The 17,393-nt window shown below is 49.6% G+C and overlaps 1 protein-coding gene across 3 annotated transcripts in view; it reads left to right on the forward strand.

Moving 5' to 3' along the window:
* mib1 (MIB E3 ubiquitin protein ligase 1) overlaps positions 1-17,162 on the forward strand; it is a 57,662-nt gene extending 40,500 nt beyond the window's left edge. The window contains exons 13-22 of one of the 3 annotated variants that reach the window (XM_079751078.1): positions 2,443-2,575; positions 3,767-3,853; positions 5,107-5,265; positions 7,556-7,737; positions 8,535-8,724; positions 8,999-9,077; positions 9,238-9,396; positions 10,385-10,456; positions 11,733-11,833; positions 12,367-17,162. In XM_079751078.1, the coding sequence (XP_079607204.1) occupies positions 2,443-2,575; positions 3,767-3,853; positions 5,107-5,265; positions 7,556-7,737; positions 8,535-8,724; positions 8,999-9,077; positions 9,238-9,396; positions 10,385-10,456; positions 11,733-11,833; positions 12,367-12,507 (1,303 nt within the window). In that variant the 3' untranslated portion in view covers positions 12,508-17,162. Of the gene's footprint in view, positions 1-2,442; positions 2,576-3,766; positions 3,854-5,106; positions 5,266-7,555; positions 7,738-8,534; positions 8,725-8,998; positions 9,078-9,237; positions 9,397-10,384; positions 11,834-12,366 lie in introns of those variants that run through there. The other 2 variants (XM_079751079.1, XM_079751080.1) reach the window with 2 other exon arrangements.
* Positions 17,163-17,393: the final 231 nt, after the last annotated feature.

Below are 17,393 nucleotides of genomic sequence, written 5' to 3' on the forward strand. Positions count from 1 at the left end.
CAAATTGTTTGAAAGTCCCCCAAGAAATGATAAATCTCCATTATAGCAGGCGTAATGCTTCACACAGAAAAGGAGAGGACACACCATGAATGAGCGATTAGGCGGAAAGGGTGAGGCCGCTATCGCGTTTAAGTGGTTGGAGATAGCTGCAAGCAATGCAGGTGTGTGCGTAAGCCTCGGTGCAATGAGAGGCAGGGAGGGAGAGCGAGGGAGGGCGAAGGAGAGAGAGAGAGAGAGAGAGGGAGGGAGGGAGAAGGAATGGGAGAGCGAGGTTGCTCGGTATCAGTGTGCTGCGCTGTTCATCACTGCAGCAGTACGGCAGTTCTGGCTTTCTGTCCGTGCGCAGGCTGCTGACTGACTGCCTCCCTGCCAGCCTGCCTGCCTGCCTGTCTAGCGCTCTCTAGCTCGCTCTCTTTCTCTCTCTGCGTCTCTCTCTCTCGCTCTGCGCCTGCCTTTCATTTGCTGATAGTGCTATTGTCCATTAGCCTACAATAATGCAGACACGGGCCATAGGCTTAGCAGAACCCTGCAGGGCGCCAGCCGTCCCTTGCAAGTTCAGTGCCACCTGCTTCCCTACCCCTATTTTCTATACATGCATCTCTTTTTTTCTCTAGTTATTTTACTTTAGTGTATATGCATATTTTTGTTCCAAACCCCCACCTCGTTCCCCTGCTCGTGGTGTGTGCCACTACCCCCCCCCCCCCCCCCCCCGCCCCCCGCGAGCCGAACCGTTGAGCCGTGTCACAGGGTGAAGTCGGCGGCCTCCTCTGCCTCTCCTTTTTTTTTGTCGCAGCTCAAAGATATGCCCTGCATGATTATTCAGGGCTACCCAAGGTTAGACCTCCTCACCGCCGGTGAGAACCGGCTCCAACGTCGTGCTTTATACCGTACATTGTGTACCCAGCCCTTGACTACTATATGCCGCCGCTGCTGCTGCTGCTCTTCACCGGTGTGGCTGAAGCCTTTTTGTCCAAACCTTTTTCCCCCTCTTTAATGCATGCGGTGTAGATACCTTCTGAGGTATATAACAGGGTGTGCCCATGCCTGCTACACGTGCCCGCCTTTGTGCTCCATGATGAGGGAACAAGGAGGAGGAGGAGGAGGAGGAGGGATGTGAAGGAGAAGTGGAAAGATGGATGGTTGTGCCCAGAGAGATGTCCAGCTGAACTTGGCACGTCATGCAATGTGGTCAGGCTTAAAGGGGAGTTTCACAAGTTTATAGCTGTTCCTTTTCTTTTGTGTTGAAGGGGAGGGTTTTAGGAGGACCAAATAATGCATTTACCGCATTCCTACCAGGATCCATCTAGTTCTTCCCTCTGCCCGCCTGGGGGAACACATTGAACCACATTTAAATGTCCCCCGTGGACTCGGTCTCTCCCATATGATGTTCCCCTAACTTGTGTTAAGGTGACAACTCTTGATTCCCCATTTCCCTTGTCCTTCTTTCTCAGTTGCCCTACACAGCCTGAGCCTCTCTCTCTCTCTCTCGCTCTCGCTCTCTCTCGCTCTCTTTCTCTCACCCCTTTCTCTCTCTCTCTCTCTCTCTCTCTCGCTCTCGCTCTCTCTCGCTCTCTTTCTCTCACCCCTCTCTCTCTCTCTCTCTCTCTCTCTCTCTCTCTCTCTCTCTCTCTCTCTCTCTCTCTCTGTCTCTCTCTCTCTCTCTCTCTCTCTTCCCCCCCCCCCCCCCCCCCACTCTGTTGTACGGCCTGCCAACGACCTTCAGACGGGAGGCGGGCTCAATGGCTCTTTATATCAACCTCTCTTTTGTACATTTTGTTTAAACGCCACTGTTTATACAAAAGCCAGCTCTCGCGGCTCCTTTTCCCTTGTCTCACTCCATTCCCCAAGAGGAGATACCAGTTAACGCAGCTAAGTCATGTGTAATTACCATTTTTACCTCACGATGATGGGCACTTTTGCGCATCACCATGGGAGAGAGTCCACTGTCTTTTTTCTTCTTCTTCTTTTTTTTTTTTAAAGAGGGGCTGTAGGAAGGCGGCAGCCAGTGCTCTGAAATCCCGCGCAGCGCCTTGGTGCTGCTCAAAGACGGATGCAAATGTTGCTCTGCAGGGGCCAGCCGTCACGTCCCCGGCTTGATTTAGTATCCTCGTCCCCCAGAACCAGAGTGGGCTCCCTGCACGCTGCTGCGAATCACAATTTAAACGTATATATACATTTGGAGAAATCGAATAAAGAGAGGCACCATTCCCCCCCCCCCCCCGCAGTACAACACGCTCTGTTGTTTGCAACTGATGCGGTTTCGTCTCTTGTCTCTTCCTGACAAGGCGGCGCTTGTCAGTGAGCTTTAGCTCACGCGGATCGCACGGACCACGCGTTCACACGTCTGGCCGACGCGTCTAACCTCGGAGTCTGGCGTCAGCCTCCTGACCTTGAGCGACTCTTTCCACTCAAACCCCTCTCCCCTGCTCCCTCTGCCCCCAGCGCCATGCGGGTGCTGCTCTCCAAGCTGCCGCGGCCGTGGATCGTGGACGAGAAGAAGGACGACGGCTACACGGCGCTCCACCTGGCGGCCCTCAACAACCACGTGGAGGTGGCGGAGCTGCTGGTGCACCAGGTGAGCGTGCGCGCGCTCCCACACACACGGACGCAGACGCACACATGCACAGGCATGCATGAAAGCACTCACAAATCACACGCACACATGCACAGGCATGCATAAAAGCACTCACAAATCACGCGCACACACAGGCGGTGTTGGTGTCTCAGCACATGCGTGGGGCCCATACTAATTGTTTCGTACGCGACGCCGTAACCCCCTCTGCTGCCGCGGCGCTGTCATGTTTTACGGCGCACCCAGACAACGCGCCATTTAGTGCGTCTTCCACCTTATGAAGCACTTCAGGCTCAGGTCGGACCATGAAGTCGCTGTAATTGCAGTTTTTTTTTATTGAATCCATACAGGCCTCATGGGCTATTCCCCAGCGCCCGGTCGTTCATATCCTCCGCCTCCGCCCATTGCGTCGCAATCACAGCCCCGCGCTCCTTTCCCTTTTGAGATTGCGGCGGCGCCCAGGGAGGAGACCGCCACGTAAAGGACCGTATGGCGGACAGAGGCGAGGGCAGGGGAACTGGGTTAATGAGGAGGTACTGGTGCGGAGGCTGCAGCAGCAGCAGCCTCCAGCTTGCTGCTGCAGCCGCTGCAACCTCTCCCACTGTACCTGGGAGGGACGGGTTGATGGTGGTGGTGGCGCTGCTTCTGGCGGTGGTGGTGGTGGTTAGGAGGGGCTGGGACAACCTTGTCGCAAGGGAGCATGCGTCGCAGTGTCGGTCCCACTCTCCCACGCATGCAGGGCTGCGAGGTGCGGTCAGGCTGGCCGGGCGGCCGCTGCTCATGACGCTCCGCGCCCTGGCTGTGATCACAGTGCTTATCGTCGTCGTCGTCCCCCTCCCCGCACCTCAACGCCGGAGGTGCCCCACAATTGGAAATGACAATCACTCGCGGCGATGTTGTAGAAATGCAATCCGACCCGCCCCGGAGGTATTGCCGTGTCGGCAGGCATGGGTGAAATGCGGAGGTATTGTGACTCCAGACTGGTGAATCTTGTTAGGGATTTCCTTTACCCAAATTGTTTGCTTTTGCGCTTTGTTCCTTCGTCCCTCAATACATCGCAATTCAGCCAAGCAATCTGTTAGATTGCATTTCTACGCGTAATGGCATAAGGAGTTGATGTCTTTATTCGGTTATTATGCTGTGTGTATGTGTCTGTCTGTGTGTGTGTTAACGGTTCTGTGTTCTCCACCACAGGGAAGCGCTAGTCTTGACATCCAGAACGTCAACCAGCAGACCGCCCTCCACCTGGCAGTAGAGCGACAGCACACACAGATAGTCCGGGTCAGTCCCACTCACGTCTCCCTTTGTTCATCAGCCCTCCTGTCCTCTCCACGTTTCTCCTCCTCCCTTCCACATTCTCTCTCCAACTCTCCCCTTGTTTCTTTCTTCTCCTCCTTCTCTCCTTCCTGCGCTCCTCTCCTCCACGTCCGCCTCCGTCACCTCCATACTTATGGCACTAATTGAAGATCCTATCTCCCTGTATGGCTCCTTCTCATTCTGCTCTCTGCACCAAAGGCTGTGGAACATCGCGGCGGCACCGCATTTAATTTAAACTGCTGGGCCTGCAGCCGAGTGGGCCCGTGTGCACATTGACACTGTGCAAGGGAAATGTTCTCTCTGCGAGACGCTCCGCTCCCAGTCCCTGTTCACATGCGGCTGCATTGAGATTGCCACGTTGCCATCTTGTGGACCTCGGGAAAAATGCACTCATTTAATTGAGGGGGATACTATAGAGGACACTATAGAACGGTGGCACTCGTAGGCTCGTGTACGGCTAAACGCTTACCGCGCAACATTTTCAGACATCTGCATAGCAACAAAGCATGCAGGTTGTTTGAATGTCATTTAAATGTTGTATGTTGTATTTATGCACGCTTGGTTAACATCGAGCTCTCCACCTCTCGCCCTCTCTCTCTCTCTCTCTCTCTCTCTCTCTCTCTCTCTTTCTATCTCTCTCTCTCTCTCTTTCTCTTTCTCTCTCTCTCTCTATCTCTCTCTTTCTCTTTCTCTCTCTCTCTCTTCCCCCCTTATCCTCTCTCTCTCTCTCTCTCTCTCTCCTCTCATCCTTTCTCTCTCTCCCTCTCTCCTCTCATCCTTTCTTTCTCCTCTCTCTCTCTCTCTCTCTCTCTCTCTTTCTCTCTCTCTCTTTCTCTTTCTCTCTCTCTCTCTATCTCTCTCTCTTTCTCTCTCTCTATCTCTCTCTCTCTCTTCCCCCCCTTATCCTCTCTCTCTCTCTCTCTCTCCTCTCATCCTTTCTCTCTCTCCCTCTCTCTCCTCTCATCCTTTCTCTTTCTCCTCTCTCTCTCTCTCTCTCTCTCTCTCTCTCTCTCTCTCTATCTCTCTCTCTTTCTCTCTCTCTATCTCTCTCTCTCTCTTCCCCCCCTTATCCTCTCTCTCTCTCTCTCTCTCTCCTCTCATCCTTTCTCTCTCCCTCTCTCTCCTCTCTCTCTCTCTCTCTCTCTCTCTCTTTCTCCTCTCTCTCTCTCTCTCTCTCTCTCTCTCTCTCTCTCTCTCTCGTGTGTGTGTGTCATCAGCTGCTGGTGCGTGCGGCGGCCAAGCTGGACGTACAGGACAAGGATGGGGACACACCGCTGCACGAGTCCCTGCGCCACCACACCCTGTCCCAGCTGCGCCAGCTGCAGGACATGCAGGACGTCAGCAAGGTGGAGCCCTGGGAGCCCTCAAAGAACACGGTACCACGACAACCCCCGCTAGCTCCTCCATTTTGGTTTTCTCCTGTAGCCAGCCTGCTGCTTGCGCTAATCCTGTGACAATATGTTGGATAACCATTGTTTGGTGCTGTACTGTACGGCCCGGATAGTGCTGTGACTAGGGTGATGTCAAGCAAAACGTTGCTGGATCTCGATCCCAGATGATCAAACCCCAGGCACCATTGAGCATCATGCATGACCCTTAATTGCACCTTAATGACATGTAGCTGGCTTCCTTCTAATTCAGTGTGGATGAAGCCAAGTCTAAATCATAAATAGTCATTCATATAAATATAAAATAATGATGATAATATGGACATTTCGGACCATCTATTCAACTCTGAATCTGCAAATCCTTTCTGCCTACCTGATATGCTGGCCTTGGAAAAGGCCTTTCCATTATTAATAGCACTCAATAGTTAATAACACACTGCCAGAAGTCATCCCATGTAGGGCTGCTCGATTATGGGAAAAATCATAATCACGATTGTTTTGGGCAATGTTGAAATCACTATTATTCAAACCTTTTTTTTTTGTTCGAAAACATGATGTATTTATTCAGCATGTCTCTCCCAAAAAGTACTTTGTAACTGAGAACTTTGAAATTTCGCCTTAAAAAAATTCTCAAAATTTTCCAATCTAAAATAATAAACAGATATGTATCCAGCTGTTCTGCCCCTTCTATAAAACATTAAATCAAAAAAATATATAAAAGGAAAAAAAAAATTTGAAAAACTCGATTTTGTTAATTTTGTGATCGTTTGACGCTAAAATCGAAATTGCGATCAAAATTCGATTAATCGCCCAGCCCTAATCCCATGTAGTATACAAATGTGCCTGTAGCTTTTAACAGAGCCCCTCTTAAATATCACTACAAGTACCCTCCACACAGGTACCTCATTTCTTCCTACATGATTCCCCCGGCATTACCCCGCCGCCGCCTGTCTAGAATCATTTCCACGCCGCCTCTGAGCCCGACGGTGATCAGTGTTGTCACCTGTTTGAGGAGCTCCTCTTGGCCCTGTTTCTGAGTGAAGTGTGAGTAAATGATGACACGCGGCTGCCGAGACGACAGCCTCCACCATCTCCCGCATCACTGGACTGACTGCCCAGGTTGCACGAGACCCCTCCCCAGTCCCCCATCAGTCACCCGGCAGCCCAGTGCAGTGATTCAGTCAGACAGCCAGCCAGCGTTCACCACAGCACCGTCCTGAATGGGATCCCGCTCCTTCTCTCTCCAGTGATCAGTGGTGGCAGATAGGGTGCTACTGATTGGGTTCCTTCATGGTAACCAGACACACTGCAGCTTCCTACAGGAATGTGGGGCTAATTCCACTCAGGACTTTTATCTGTCACACCCATCGGTCTCCCTCTGTCTCTCTCTCTGCCTCTCTCTCCTTGCCTCTCTCTCATTCTATCTCCACTCTCTCATTCTCTCTGCCTCCCTCTCTCTCTGCCTCTCTCTGCCTGTCTCTGGCTCTCTCTCGATCTTGCTCTCTTTCTCACTCTCTCTCTCCTATGCCTCGCTTTCATCCTCTTGGGCTCTATCTCTCTCTACCTTTGCCTCTCTCTCTTTCTCTCTCATATCCTATTGGTCTCTCTCTCTCTATACCCCTCTCTGCCTCTTTCTTATCCTATTGGTCTCTCTCTCTCTCTGTGCCTCTCTCTCTCTCTCTGCCTCTCTCATATCCTCTTGGGCTCTCTCTGCCTGTCTCTCTTCCCGGCTGTCCTGACTGAGTCCTCTCTGCGGCAGCAGTGGAACCGACAGTCAGCGGCCCTAATTGAGACGTGTGCATCTGGGCCACTCTCCCGTAGCACTCCCCCGCATGCTGGAGGAGAATTGAATTAGCCGGCCTACTGGCTCCATCTGCAAAGATGTAAAAAAGATGCCGGTTGAAGGCGATCTGTCACATCGGGCTCTAAATCTAGCCAGCGGCTTGGCGGTGTGGGAAAGCCGCGGGGGGCGTGGATGCAGAGGACGATGAACGCTGTAGGGGAGAACGGAAGAGAGAGGGAGGGACGCTATGGTGGTGAAGGTTAGACAGAGGGGCGGAAAGCGCCTCTGCCTGACTGACATCGGACGAGACGTCGGAGGTTCTGAAGAGCGATCTCTTGACTGGGCTTGTTAGCGCCACCCACTCGTTCTTTAAAAGTCCAAGAGTTTGCCTCATTAAAACGCATCTTTTATTTTTGTTATGTATTTTCCCCTTTTTGCGGACAGCGTGGCATCCACCTCTGAGCCTTCCTCCCTCCCTGTGTGTTTTCCCTGCAGCTGATCATGGGCCTGGGCACCCAGGGGGCAGAGAAGAAGAGTGCAGCGTCCATCGCGTGCTTCCTGGCGGCCAACGGCGCCGACCTGACCATCCGGAACAAGAAGGGGCAGTCCCCTCTGGACCTGTGTCCCGACCCCAGCCTCTGCAAGGCCTTGGCCAAGTGCCACAAGGAGAAGAGCAGGTAAACAGCCCGCTGCAGAGTGTTTACCACGATGTTTAGAGTCATTGCTAAGCCAGGCACACGCACGCTCCCGCTTTCTCTCACACAAACACCGCGTTTATTGGATCTGCAGCGTGGCTTTGCTTTGGCTTAGGGTCTTTTTTTTGCTTTTCTTTGACTGTTTGTCTTTATAGGCGAACCGAAATGAGCATTTTTACAGCTGACATTTAAAAAGGTCTTAAAGCATACGAAACTAGCTGGGCTTGGAAACGGTTGTACACTTTGCTGTTTCCACCCATAGCTCTGTTTGACAGGCCAGAGCTTCTAGCTGCTGTAGCTGTGTATGTGTGTGTGTGTGTGTGTGTGCGCGCATGAGATCTTTCAGGTGTTGAAAGGTTTTCTCTGAATCACGTGGCTCTCCATGGAGTGTGGGGGGTGATGATCACTCGACTGCATAGGGCAGGTTTTGTCATGCTCCCATATTTCCTGTGGAATACCTGATATAGAAATCGGAAAGTAATCAGAGAGTAAAATTGCCTTTTTTTTTTTTCAAGGGATTTCCATTAATTTTTCCCATTTTTTTTTTTACCCTAGCCCGCTTTTGTTCCCGGTAAAGCTCTGTTTCTTCTATGCTTTTCGTCCTTTTATGCCTTTTTCTTTCCAGCATCTACTGCTCACACATATTCACTCCTCTATTGTTCCGCTCGGTTCTCCCCTTCTCTCCCCGGTAATATTTCATGCTGTATTATCTTTCCGGCTCTCACGTTTCCTGCGTGTGTGCGTGCGTGTGCGTGCGTGCGTGTGTGTCTGTGTCGCAGTGGGCAGGTGGGCTCGCGCAGCCCCTCTCTGAACAGCAACATGGAGTCGCTGGAGGAGTGCATGGTGTGCTCGGACATGAAGCGCGACACGCTGTTCGCGCCGTGCGGACACATCGCCACCTGCTCCCTGTGCTCGCCGCGCGTCAAAAAGTGTCTCATCTGCAAGGACCAGGTCCAGTCCAGAACCAAGGTAACCGTATCCGTACCCCCTCCCAGCCCGGCGATCCACCAGAAAGCACTGAACACAGACCGGGTCCCCGGTCTGTGTTCAGTGCTTTCTGGTGGATCGCCGCCCTGGCCTGGCCCGACCGGGACGCTGCGTTCAGCGTTGCCTAGACCCCCGGGGCCAGCAGGCACTCCCTTTCTGTTGGCTCTGCTCACTCTGCTGAACGACCGCCTGTCCGCCCCCCTACTGAGCTGCTGTTCTTCCTTCCGCCCCTTCTCTGCCCCAACCCCCCCTGCAGATTGAGGAGTGTGTCGTTTGCTCCGACAAAAAGGCCGCCGTGCTCTTCCAGCCCTGTGGTCACATGTGCGCTTGTGAGAGTAAGTCTCCGTTTTCCGTTTCGAACTTCCCTTTCACTTTACATTGAGCCTGCCTCTCTGACTAGTCAGAAGGTCCGGCCCCCACGGGCCTCCTCGCCGTCCCCTGTGGCTCCGTTCCTCTGTGCCCGTACTGACGCCTTTACCTGTGGTTCCCCCCCAGACTGTGCTAGTCTCATGAAGAAGTGCGTACAGTGCCGGGCTGTGGTGGAGCGTCGTACCCCCTTCGTTATGTGCTGTGGAGGGAAAGGTATGGAGGATGATGCCGCTGATGAGGATGAGGATGATGATGAGGATGAGGATGAGGAGGATGAGGACCTTAGTGAGTGAATCTTCCACACGTTCCCTTTTAAGTCTATCCTTCTTTTCTGTTTTTTGATTCATTTTCTTTCCATCCTTTCATGACTCAATGCTCAAATGATTGTCTTTAGTCTTGTTTTTTAGTTTTTTTTGTGCCGTTATACTGTTGATGTTTGTTTTGTATATATTGCTTTTGTTGTATAGTGCATTTATTTTTCCCACACAATTCCATCATTTGCTGAGACTACATGGCCTTCCTTAAATGGGTGTCATCCTATGAAATGTTTAGATAGATGATTGCATTCCATTGGCCTGTTTGAGTTCTACCATGATAGATGCTTAAAGTGCACTGGTACATAGGATATAGAGACGTAGCGTATCCGTTTCAGTCCAGTTTCCCATCTGTGCTTGTGTATAAGTTGAGCCACGCCACGTCCTGTCACTCATACTGTCTCCACAAGAGCACCTTAATACTGGTCTTCCTCTATTGTGTTTCGTATTCTCCGTTTTTACGTTGAGTTAAAAGGGGACACTGGTGTTAAGGTTCACTAATATCCACACAGATATACCAGGTCTGCAGGCCCATAGAGTCCAAACAAATGCGGACACACACTGCCTTCAAAACGACACACACGTCCACACACACACATCCATACACTCACGCAAGGGGCAGCATTAACTGTGAACCTCCTCTCCTCATCCTATAAGAAACCTCATAACATAAAATTCCAGTTCATTGAAGTCAGCGATTGATCAGCCTCCGACCCAGAGGTGATTCAAAGACATCTCGACATATTCTTAAGCGCCACACAAAAAAGGACAACGGATGGATTCATTTGGCCATTTCAATTTGAACCGCTCCACTAGGAAAACGACCGCCTTATACAACTCGTGCTTCTGATCGCTGTTTACAGCCGCTCTGGCTTTTCCCTCTAGTGAGTAGTAGCTACTGGCCTTCTGGCCAGCAAGGGGGGGTCCCGCTATAACACTGTGACTGGTTATATCCTCAGCAGGGAGCACTAACTCTATGGCAGGGGGCTCGCAGGATCTGCTCCAGCCCAACAATCTGGCGCTAAGTTGGTGTAAGTATTTCTCCATCTTCCCCTTAGACCGTTGTCCCTTTATAGAGCCAGGTCCTCTGCCTCCACACCCCCACTCCGTCTCCTTTCTCCTCTTCCAATCACATTGCTGCCCTGGCCCTCTGGGCCCTCCTCTCTTTTCCACCTGCCTATCCCAGTACCGCTTGCACACACACACACGCATACATTATAAACGCCAGCAGACGGAAGAATCTGTGACGCACACGCACAAATAAATATGTAGCATTGAGCCCGAAAAATCGGTGTCAATTGGGCATGAACAACAAGGCCTCAGTCCAGCCAGCGCTCTTGCTCGTTCCTGTTCATTCCACCAAAGCAAACATGCATTCTATACGCCTATTGACCACGTCATGCCAACAGTAGCATGGGCCATGACTTGATTCACGTTGTGGCCATGCTAGTCAAGTCCTGAAAAAGCAGGTGAAACTATCGCATGGCAGGTCAGAAGAGGTTCTGCTAATGTTGCCAAAGGCTTTCAGAGTGCATGTTTACTACTGACATGCATGCTTGTTTCCACCTTTTCTAAAAGCTGTTATCACCGCTATTTAAATATAATTTTTCAGCCTTCTTTATGGTCGTGGTAAGCAGCCAACCTCCCCCGACGTCATGATTGTTGAATAACCTGCAGATATTGTACAATTTGTTCTCGGGCGGCGAGCAGGCCATCAGTCAAGCCTTCAGAACCACACTAAATCCCTGAAAACAAATAAAAGTCATGTTATTTCTCATACTCATTTAATTATGCATGGCTACAAATCCATCGGCTGGCTAAATCTGTGCCAAACTATTACACAACAGCATTATGACCCCTGCCATTTTAAATGGGGCGGAACACAACTTCAAAAATAAATACTGTTCATCGGTTTCTGAAGGCTTACAGGATTGTTTTATCCTGGTTTGAACCTGCAGCGGTATGCCTCTGAACACATCGATCAGTGCCGTTGTTCTATGCAAGAAAGAAAAAAAGGATTAGACGTTTTAAAAGGCCAGGCCTACAGCAAACATAAGTCGTTCTACACACGATAGAATACCAACCTTGTCAAAAGCATCGCTTTACGTTCTGGTGGTCTTACATCGAATGACGGGGTTAGCGTCACCACCCAGGGACGACCTTTGACCCGCTCTTCGTCTCATGGCGAGGGTGAGGTCAGCGTCCCCTTCCTCCTGATTAACGGCGCCTCGTGTTCCCCCTTGTCGCGTGGTGGCGTGGTGCTGGTGGTGTGTCTCTGTGTCCCCCCCCCCCCCCGCTGCCTCACAGCCAGCGGAAACATCCCGGGCCTGCAGCGCGACAAGGACAACACCAACGTGAACGCAGACGTGCAGAAGCTCCAGCAGCAGCTCCAGGACATCAAGGAGCAGGTGAGGACAAACGTACTCAACTCCATTTCTCTTCTCAGTATCTGCATGCGTAGTGGTCCGCGCTCGCCCGGCGTTAGAGGAAAACCAAACCCCAGACATGTCGACGTATTCCAGAGGAGGAGTGACGTAATGGCTTGCGTAACTGTGCTGTGGATTGATCCCGGTCCACATCTATGGTCTTGGATGCACTACGGTTTAAAAAACGTAGCAGTAATGTATACTGAAGTTGCCCTCTATGGGTTAAACACATGCTGCCGCATGAGTTTTCAGCCGTTTTGGCTAACCAGCTAACAATCAAACATTCTGGCTACAGCACCTCCTCCCCCAATCAGATTGTACTGGTGGGAGTGACCCGTGCGTAGTCGAACAGCAATATAGCCCCTCTCCTAAACATAAACAAGTCAGCCAGAAGTCAGCCAGGGCCCATCATCAACGCTAGCTTATAGAAAGCAGGGGGTTTTGGTCTTCCTTTAACTCTAAAAAAGCGAAAGCCACAGCTGACTGACGGCCCGTGTGGTATGGTTCCCGTGCAGACCATGTGCCCCGTGTGCCTGGACCGGCTGAAGAACATGATCTTCATGTGCGGACACGGCACCTGCCAGCTGTGTGGCGACCGCATGAGCGAGTGTCCCATCTGCCGCAAGGCCATAGAGCGCCGCATCCTCCTCTACTAGGACCCCCGCCGCCCTGTGGGCTCCACTGACGCTCACCCGCCTCCCCCCAGCAACCACAGCGCCCATCTCCTCACCCCCCCCCCCCCCCCCCCCCCCCAAACCACCACACACACACACACACTGCTACCGCTCCAGCCTGCCAGCTCGCCGCGTCCTGCATCCCTCTCGCTGCCCCCCCCCCCCCCCCCCCCGCTCATGTCTTACTGCTCACTTCAAAGGGTCTTTTTAAAGAAACCTCGGATGAGTTCCACTGGAAAGCTGTTACAAAGAGAAGATTTTTTTCTTTTCTCTGCTTGTGTTTTTTCTAAATGCCGCCCCTAGTGGTCGCTGTTACCCCAAAAACGTTTTCCCTCGATAAAGCCTCTCACTATACTGGCTTGAATTACTTTCAGTCACTCCCCCATTCCCAATTCAAACCCAGCCTCCGTTATTTTGTACAGTCTGTGATTTCTCTTTTGGTTCCACTAATTATGCATCCCCCATTCCTGCCCTGGACCTGAGGGGCGGGGATCAGGCCTCCCATAGGCCTGTCTAAACCCTGCTGGACCCTCCGCTGTAGACCACCGCGCTCGGACGGAGGGGAGCGAGGGGGGTCGTGTTCTATTGTACCGTTCATCTCTTATGCAAGCACGTGGGCATCTGAAGCTTGAATACAAGAATGCCCGGGACTTGACGCTTTCATCACTGTATGGAGGAATTACGTAACGTGTACCACCCCAAGTGCGGCGAAAGACGGCGTCATTTTTATTTTTTTTATATGTTGACCTCTGTAACGACGTACAATGTTCAGTTAGCGTCTGATTCGAGGGGCGGTCGAGGCAGCCTTTTCCGCGGTGTGCCAGCGCCGACGCTAAGGAACCGGTAGGAACCGGCCGCTCTCATCAGGAGGGACAAAGGTGTTGTGAAAGAAGGAGTCGCTCGCTCGCGGGCACGACATCGCCCCATCTCACCGCGTCGGCCATCTTGATTTTGTACGCATGGGAGGTCGTTCTCCGATGACCCGCTGTCCCATCGACTAGCACACACACACCCACACACACACACCTGGCTTTACCAGCGCAGTCACGGCATGCCAAGGACGCTCCTTCCCCTGGCTCCTGCTGCCCCTGGCCACAGCTCCAGCCCCTCCTGCTTCATGTCTACCGTAGCTAATATTCATGTCTAATATATAGCTCGCGCCTCGTAGATGGACTTCAATATGCACCCCGATGCAAAACATTTGTATGAGAAACACAAAAAAAAAGTCAGTATATTTGTGCACACATTGATGTAAGCCGGTTTTGAGACTATAAAAGTGGTATTGTCTGTCGAAGAAACGGTGACTTTATGAGCATTGCTAATTTACCATTGATTACTCTGTGCCATTTGCTTCAAAAAAAATCAAATTGTATGGGAAACTGGTGCTCTCTACCTTGTATTACCTTTTATAATTTAAAATAGTTTACTTTGAAGAAAAACAAAGAGCATTTATTGAGCTATAGCGTACAATCTGTTAGAACACTAAACTGAAATGTAAATTATTTTGTATTGCATCCCCCTTACCCCCATATAGGTGTCACTGCCTACTTTAAATGTAGCCTCAAAACCTCTCTAAACATTCTGCTTTGATATCAATGTTGGTTTTGGTTGTTTTTTGGGGGTGGTGTGTTTTTTGTCATTTGTTTTGCTTTTTACAAACTGCTTCAACTGTAGAAACGTTATTGCCTGTTTCGTTGAAATTGTTTGATATGGATATTTGTAAGTCTGCAAGTCATGTTAATTTGTCAGATTATAGTAGCAACCTGGTCACCTTCACATTTTTGTTATTAGTTTGTTTTTATCCTGGCATCCGTGTTTTATTTTGGAAGAAAGCGGGATGTTTTGCAGAGCTTGCTTTATCTCTTTAAAAAGGCAGTTGCCTCTGTAGAATCGTCATGGCAACCAGCTTGCAATTTGTCAACACAAACAAGCCCTGTGTTCCAATACTCATACGCCCATACTATTTAGTATGCCAGAAAAAGATTTGTTATGTCTCACTTCTCTTTTTCAAGAGAGACCTTGCCATGAGGGCAGCATAAAAAGGACAACACACATACAGTGGGGCAAAAAAGTATTTAGTCAGCCACCAATTGTGCAAGTTCTCCCACTTAAAAAGATGAGAGAGGCCTGTAATTTTCATCATAGGTATACCTCAGCTATGAGAGACAAAATGAAAAAAGAAAATCTGGAAAATCACATTGTCTGATTTTTAAAGAATTTATTTGCAAATTATGGTGGAAAATAAGTATTTGGTCAATAACAAAAGGTCATCTCAATACTTTGTTACATGCCCTTGACAGAGGTCAAACGTTTTCTGTAAGTCTTTACAAGGTTTTCACACACTGCTGCTGGTATTTTGGCCCATTCCTCCATGCAGATCTCCTCTAGAGCAGTGATGTTTTTGGGCCTTTGCTGGGCAACACAGACTTTCAACAAAGATTTTCTATGGGGTTGAGATCTGGAGACTGGCTAGGCCACTCCAGGACCTTGAAATGCTTCTTAAGAAGCCACTCCTTCGTTGCCCGGGCGGTGTGTTTGGGGTCATTGTCATGCTGAAAGACCCAGCCACGTTTCATCTTCAGTGCCCTTGCTGATGGAAGGAGGTTTTCACTCAAAATCTCACGATACATGGCCCCATTCATTCTTTCCGTCACACGGATCAGACGTCCTGGTCCCTTGGCAGAAAAACAGCCCCAAAGCATGATGTTTCCACCCCCATGCTTCACTGTAGGTATGGTGTTCTTTGGATGCAACTCAGCATTCTTTCTCCTCCAAACACGACGAGTTGAGTTTTTACCAAAAAGTTATATTTTGGTTTCATCTGACCATATGACATTCTCCCAATCCTGTTCTGGATCATCCAAATGCTCTCTAGCAAACTTCAAACGGGCCCGGACATGCACTGGCTTTAGCAGGGGGACACGTCTGGCACTGCAGGATTTGAGTCCCTGGCGGCGTAGTGTGTTAGTGATGGTAGCCTTTGTTACTTTGGTCCCAGCTCTCTGGAGGTCATTCACTAGGTCCCCCCGTGTGGTTCTGGGATTTTTGTTCACCGTTCTTGTGATCATTTTGACCCCACAGGGTGAGATCTTGCGTGGAGCCCCAGATCGAGGGAGATTATCAGTGGTCTTGTATGCATTCCATTTCCTAATAATTGCTCCCAAAGTTGATTTCTTCACACCAAGCTGCTTACCTATTGCAGATTCAGACTTCCCAGCCTGGTGCAGGTCTACAATTGTGTTTCTGGTGTCCTTTGACAGCTCTTTGGTCTTGGTCATAGTGGAGTTTGGAGTGTGACTGTTTGAGGTTGTGGACAGGTGTCTTTTATACTGATAAGGAGTTCAAACAGGTGCCATTAATACAGGTAACAAGTGGAGGACAGAGGAGCCTCTTAAAGAAGAAGTTACAGGTCTGTGACAGCCAGAAATCTTGCTGGTTTGTAGGTGACCAAATACTTATTTTCCACCATAATTTGCAAATAAATTCTTAAAAAATCAGACAATGTGATTTTCTGGATTTTTTTTTTCATTTTGTCTCTCATAGCTGAGGTTTACCTATGATGAAAATTACAGGCCTCTCTTGTCTTTTTAAGTGGGAGAACTTGCACAATTGGTGGCTGACTAAATACTTTTTTGCCCCACTGTATGTTTCAAACAAATAAAAAAAGCAACTTTGAAACATTTAAAAGACAGTTTGGGGAATTCAAGTGAGGAATTATACACGGGTACAATGTCCACTATTTCAATATTATAAGTCCTTCAGTAAAGACCCAAAGGATACAAATGAGGTCAACGTGATAGTTTGAAGTCTTTTTGGAGGGTCTGAATAGCAGATTGGGCAGCATACTTAATACTGGGGAAAAAAAACGGAATACCTTTTTTTTCCCCAGCTCAGTATGAGCCTTCGGAACCGGCGAATGGAGATCATCCTGCGAACGCAGGCTATAGCGGCCTTGGCTTCTAAGGAGTTATGTGCATAGGTACCATACATAGTATGGAAAATGCAGTATGCCAAAAATACCAGGATGTTGTACCCAATCCGGTCGCATTTCGCAGTGTGCAAGCCAGCATGGTTGCTGGCTGTTCTGCCCCACAATGCTCTGTGCAGCAGAAGATGCGTTTCATCGACTGAATCCGTGAAAATGGATGGTTAGCCCTACTGGCGTGCTGATCAGTGAAATCCACTGTAGTATGTCCCACTTGTATGCATACTGTACACACTTTGTAAGGGTAGCTGCATCACGTACTACGTGTCAAAAGAAAAAATATGAGATTTGGAACACAGCCAAGGTGTCTATTTTCTTTTCTTTTCAGTATATTTTTGACTAGAGTTTTGCAGTCTGAGTTCTTATTATTTCCAATTACCATGACACTTTTACGCTAGAAGCACTAATACGCTTTATGGTAGTGTTGTCTTGTTCAAGGTGTTAATGAAACGCTTATTTTGTACCTTCCCTCTGCAACACAGAGGTCTGTTCTGGTTGGAAAACTAAATGAATTCCAATAGTATTTCCTTTGTTTGGCATGAATGTTTGATGTATGCAGTCCGACATGTATCACAAAACCCTGTTCACTCTGTATTGCTGATAAGTGCTTTTGAAACAACCATATAGCTGAAATAAAGTTCAAAATAACCATGGTAAATGACCTGTATCGCTGTTTTCTGATCCTTTTGGATTCGTTATTTTTTCCCCTCCCTCACTGGGTCCACTTTTGAAATGCTAATTGTCTTGTTACTTTTTTGTTATTGTTGGTTTAGCTCAGCTGCAGTCAGCCCTTTCGAGCGGATCATTTACATTTTGTTGCCTTTCCCCTGCTGTGGGGCGTCTGACTAGCGTGGAGGCAGCGTGACACGTAGGCAGGGGGTGT

The sequence above is a fragment of the Pollachius pollachius genome (genome assembly GCF_949987615.1).
Source record: "Pollachius pollachius genome assembly, chromosome: 14".
In the NCBI taxonomy this organism is placed as follows: domain Eukaryota; kingdom Metazoa; phylum Chordata; class Actinopteri; order Gadiformes; family Gadidae; genus Pollachius; species Pollachius pollachius.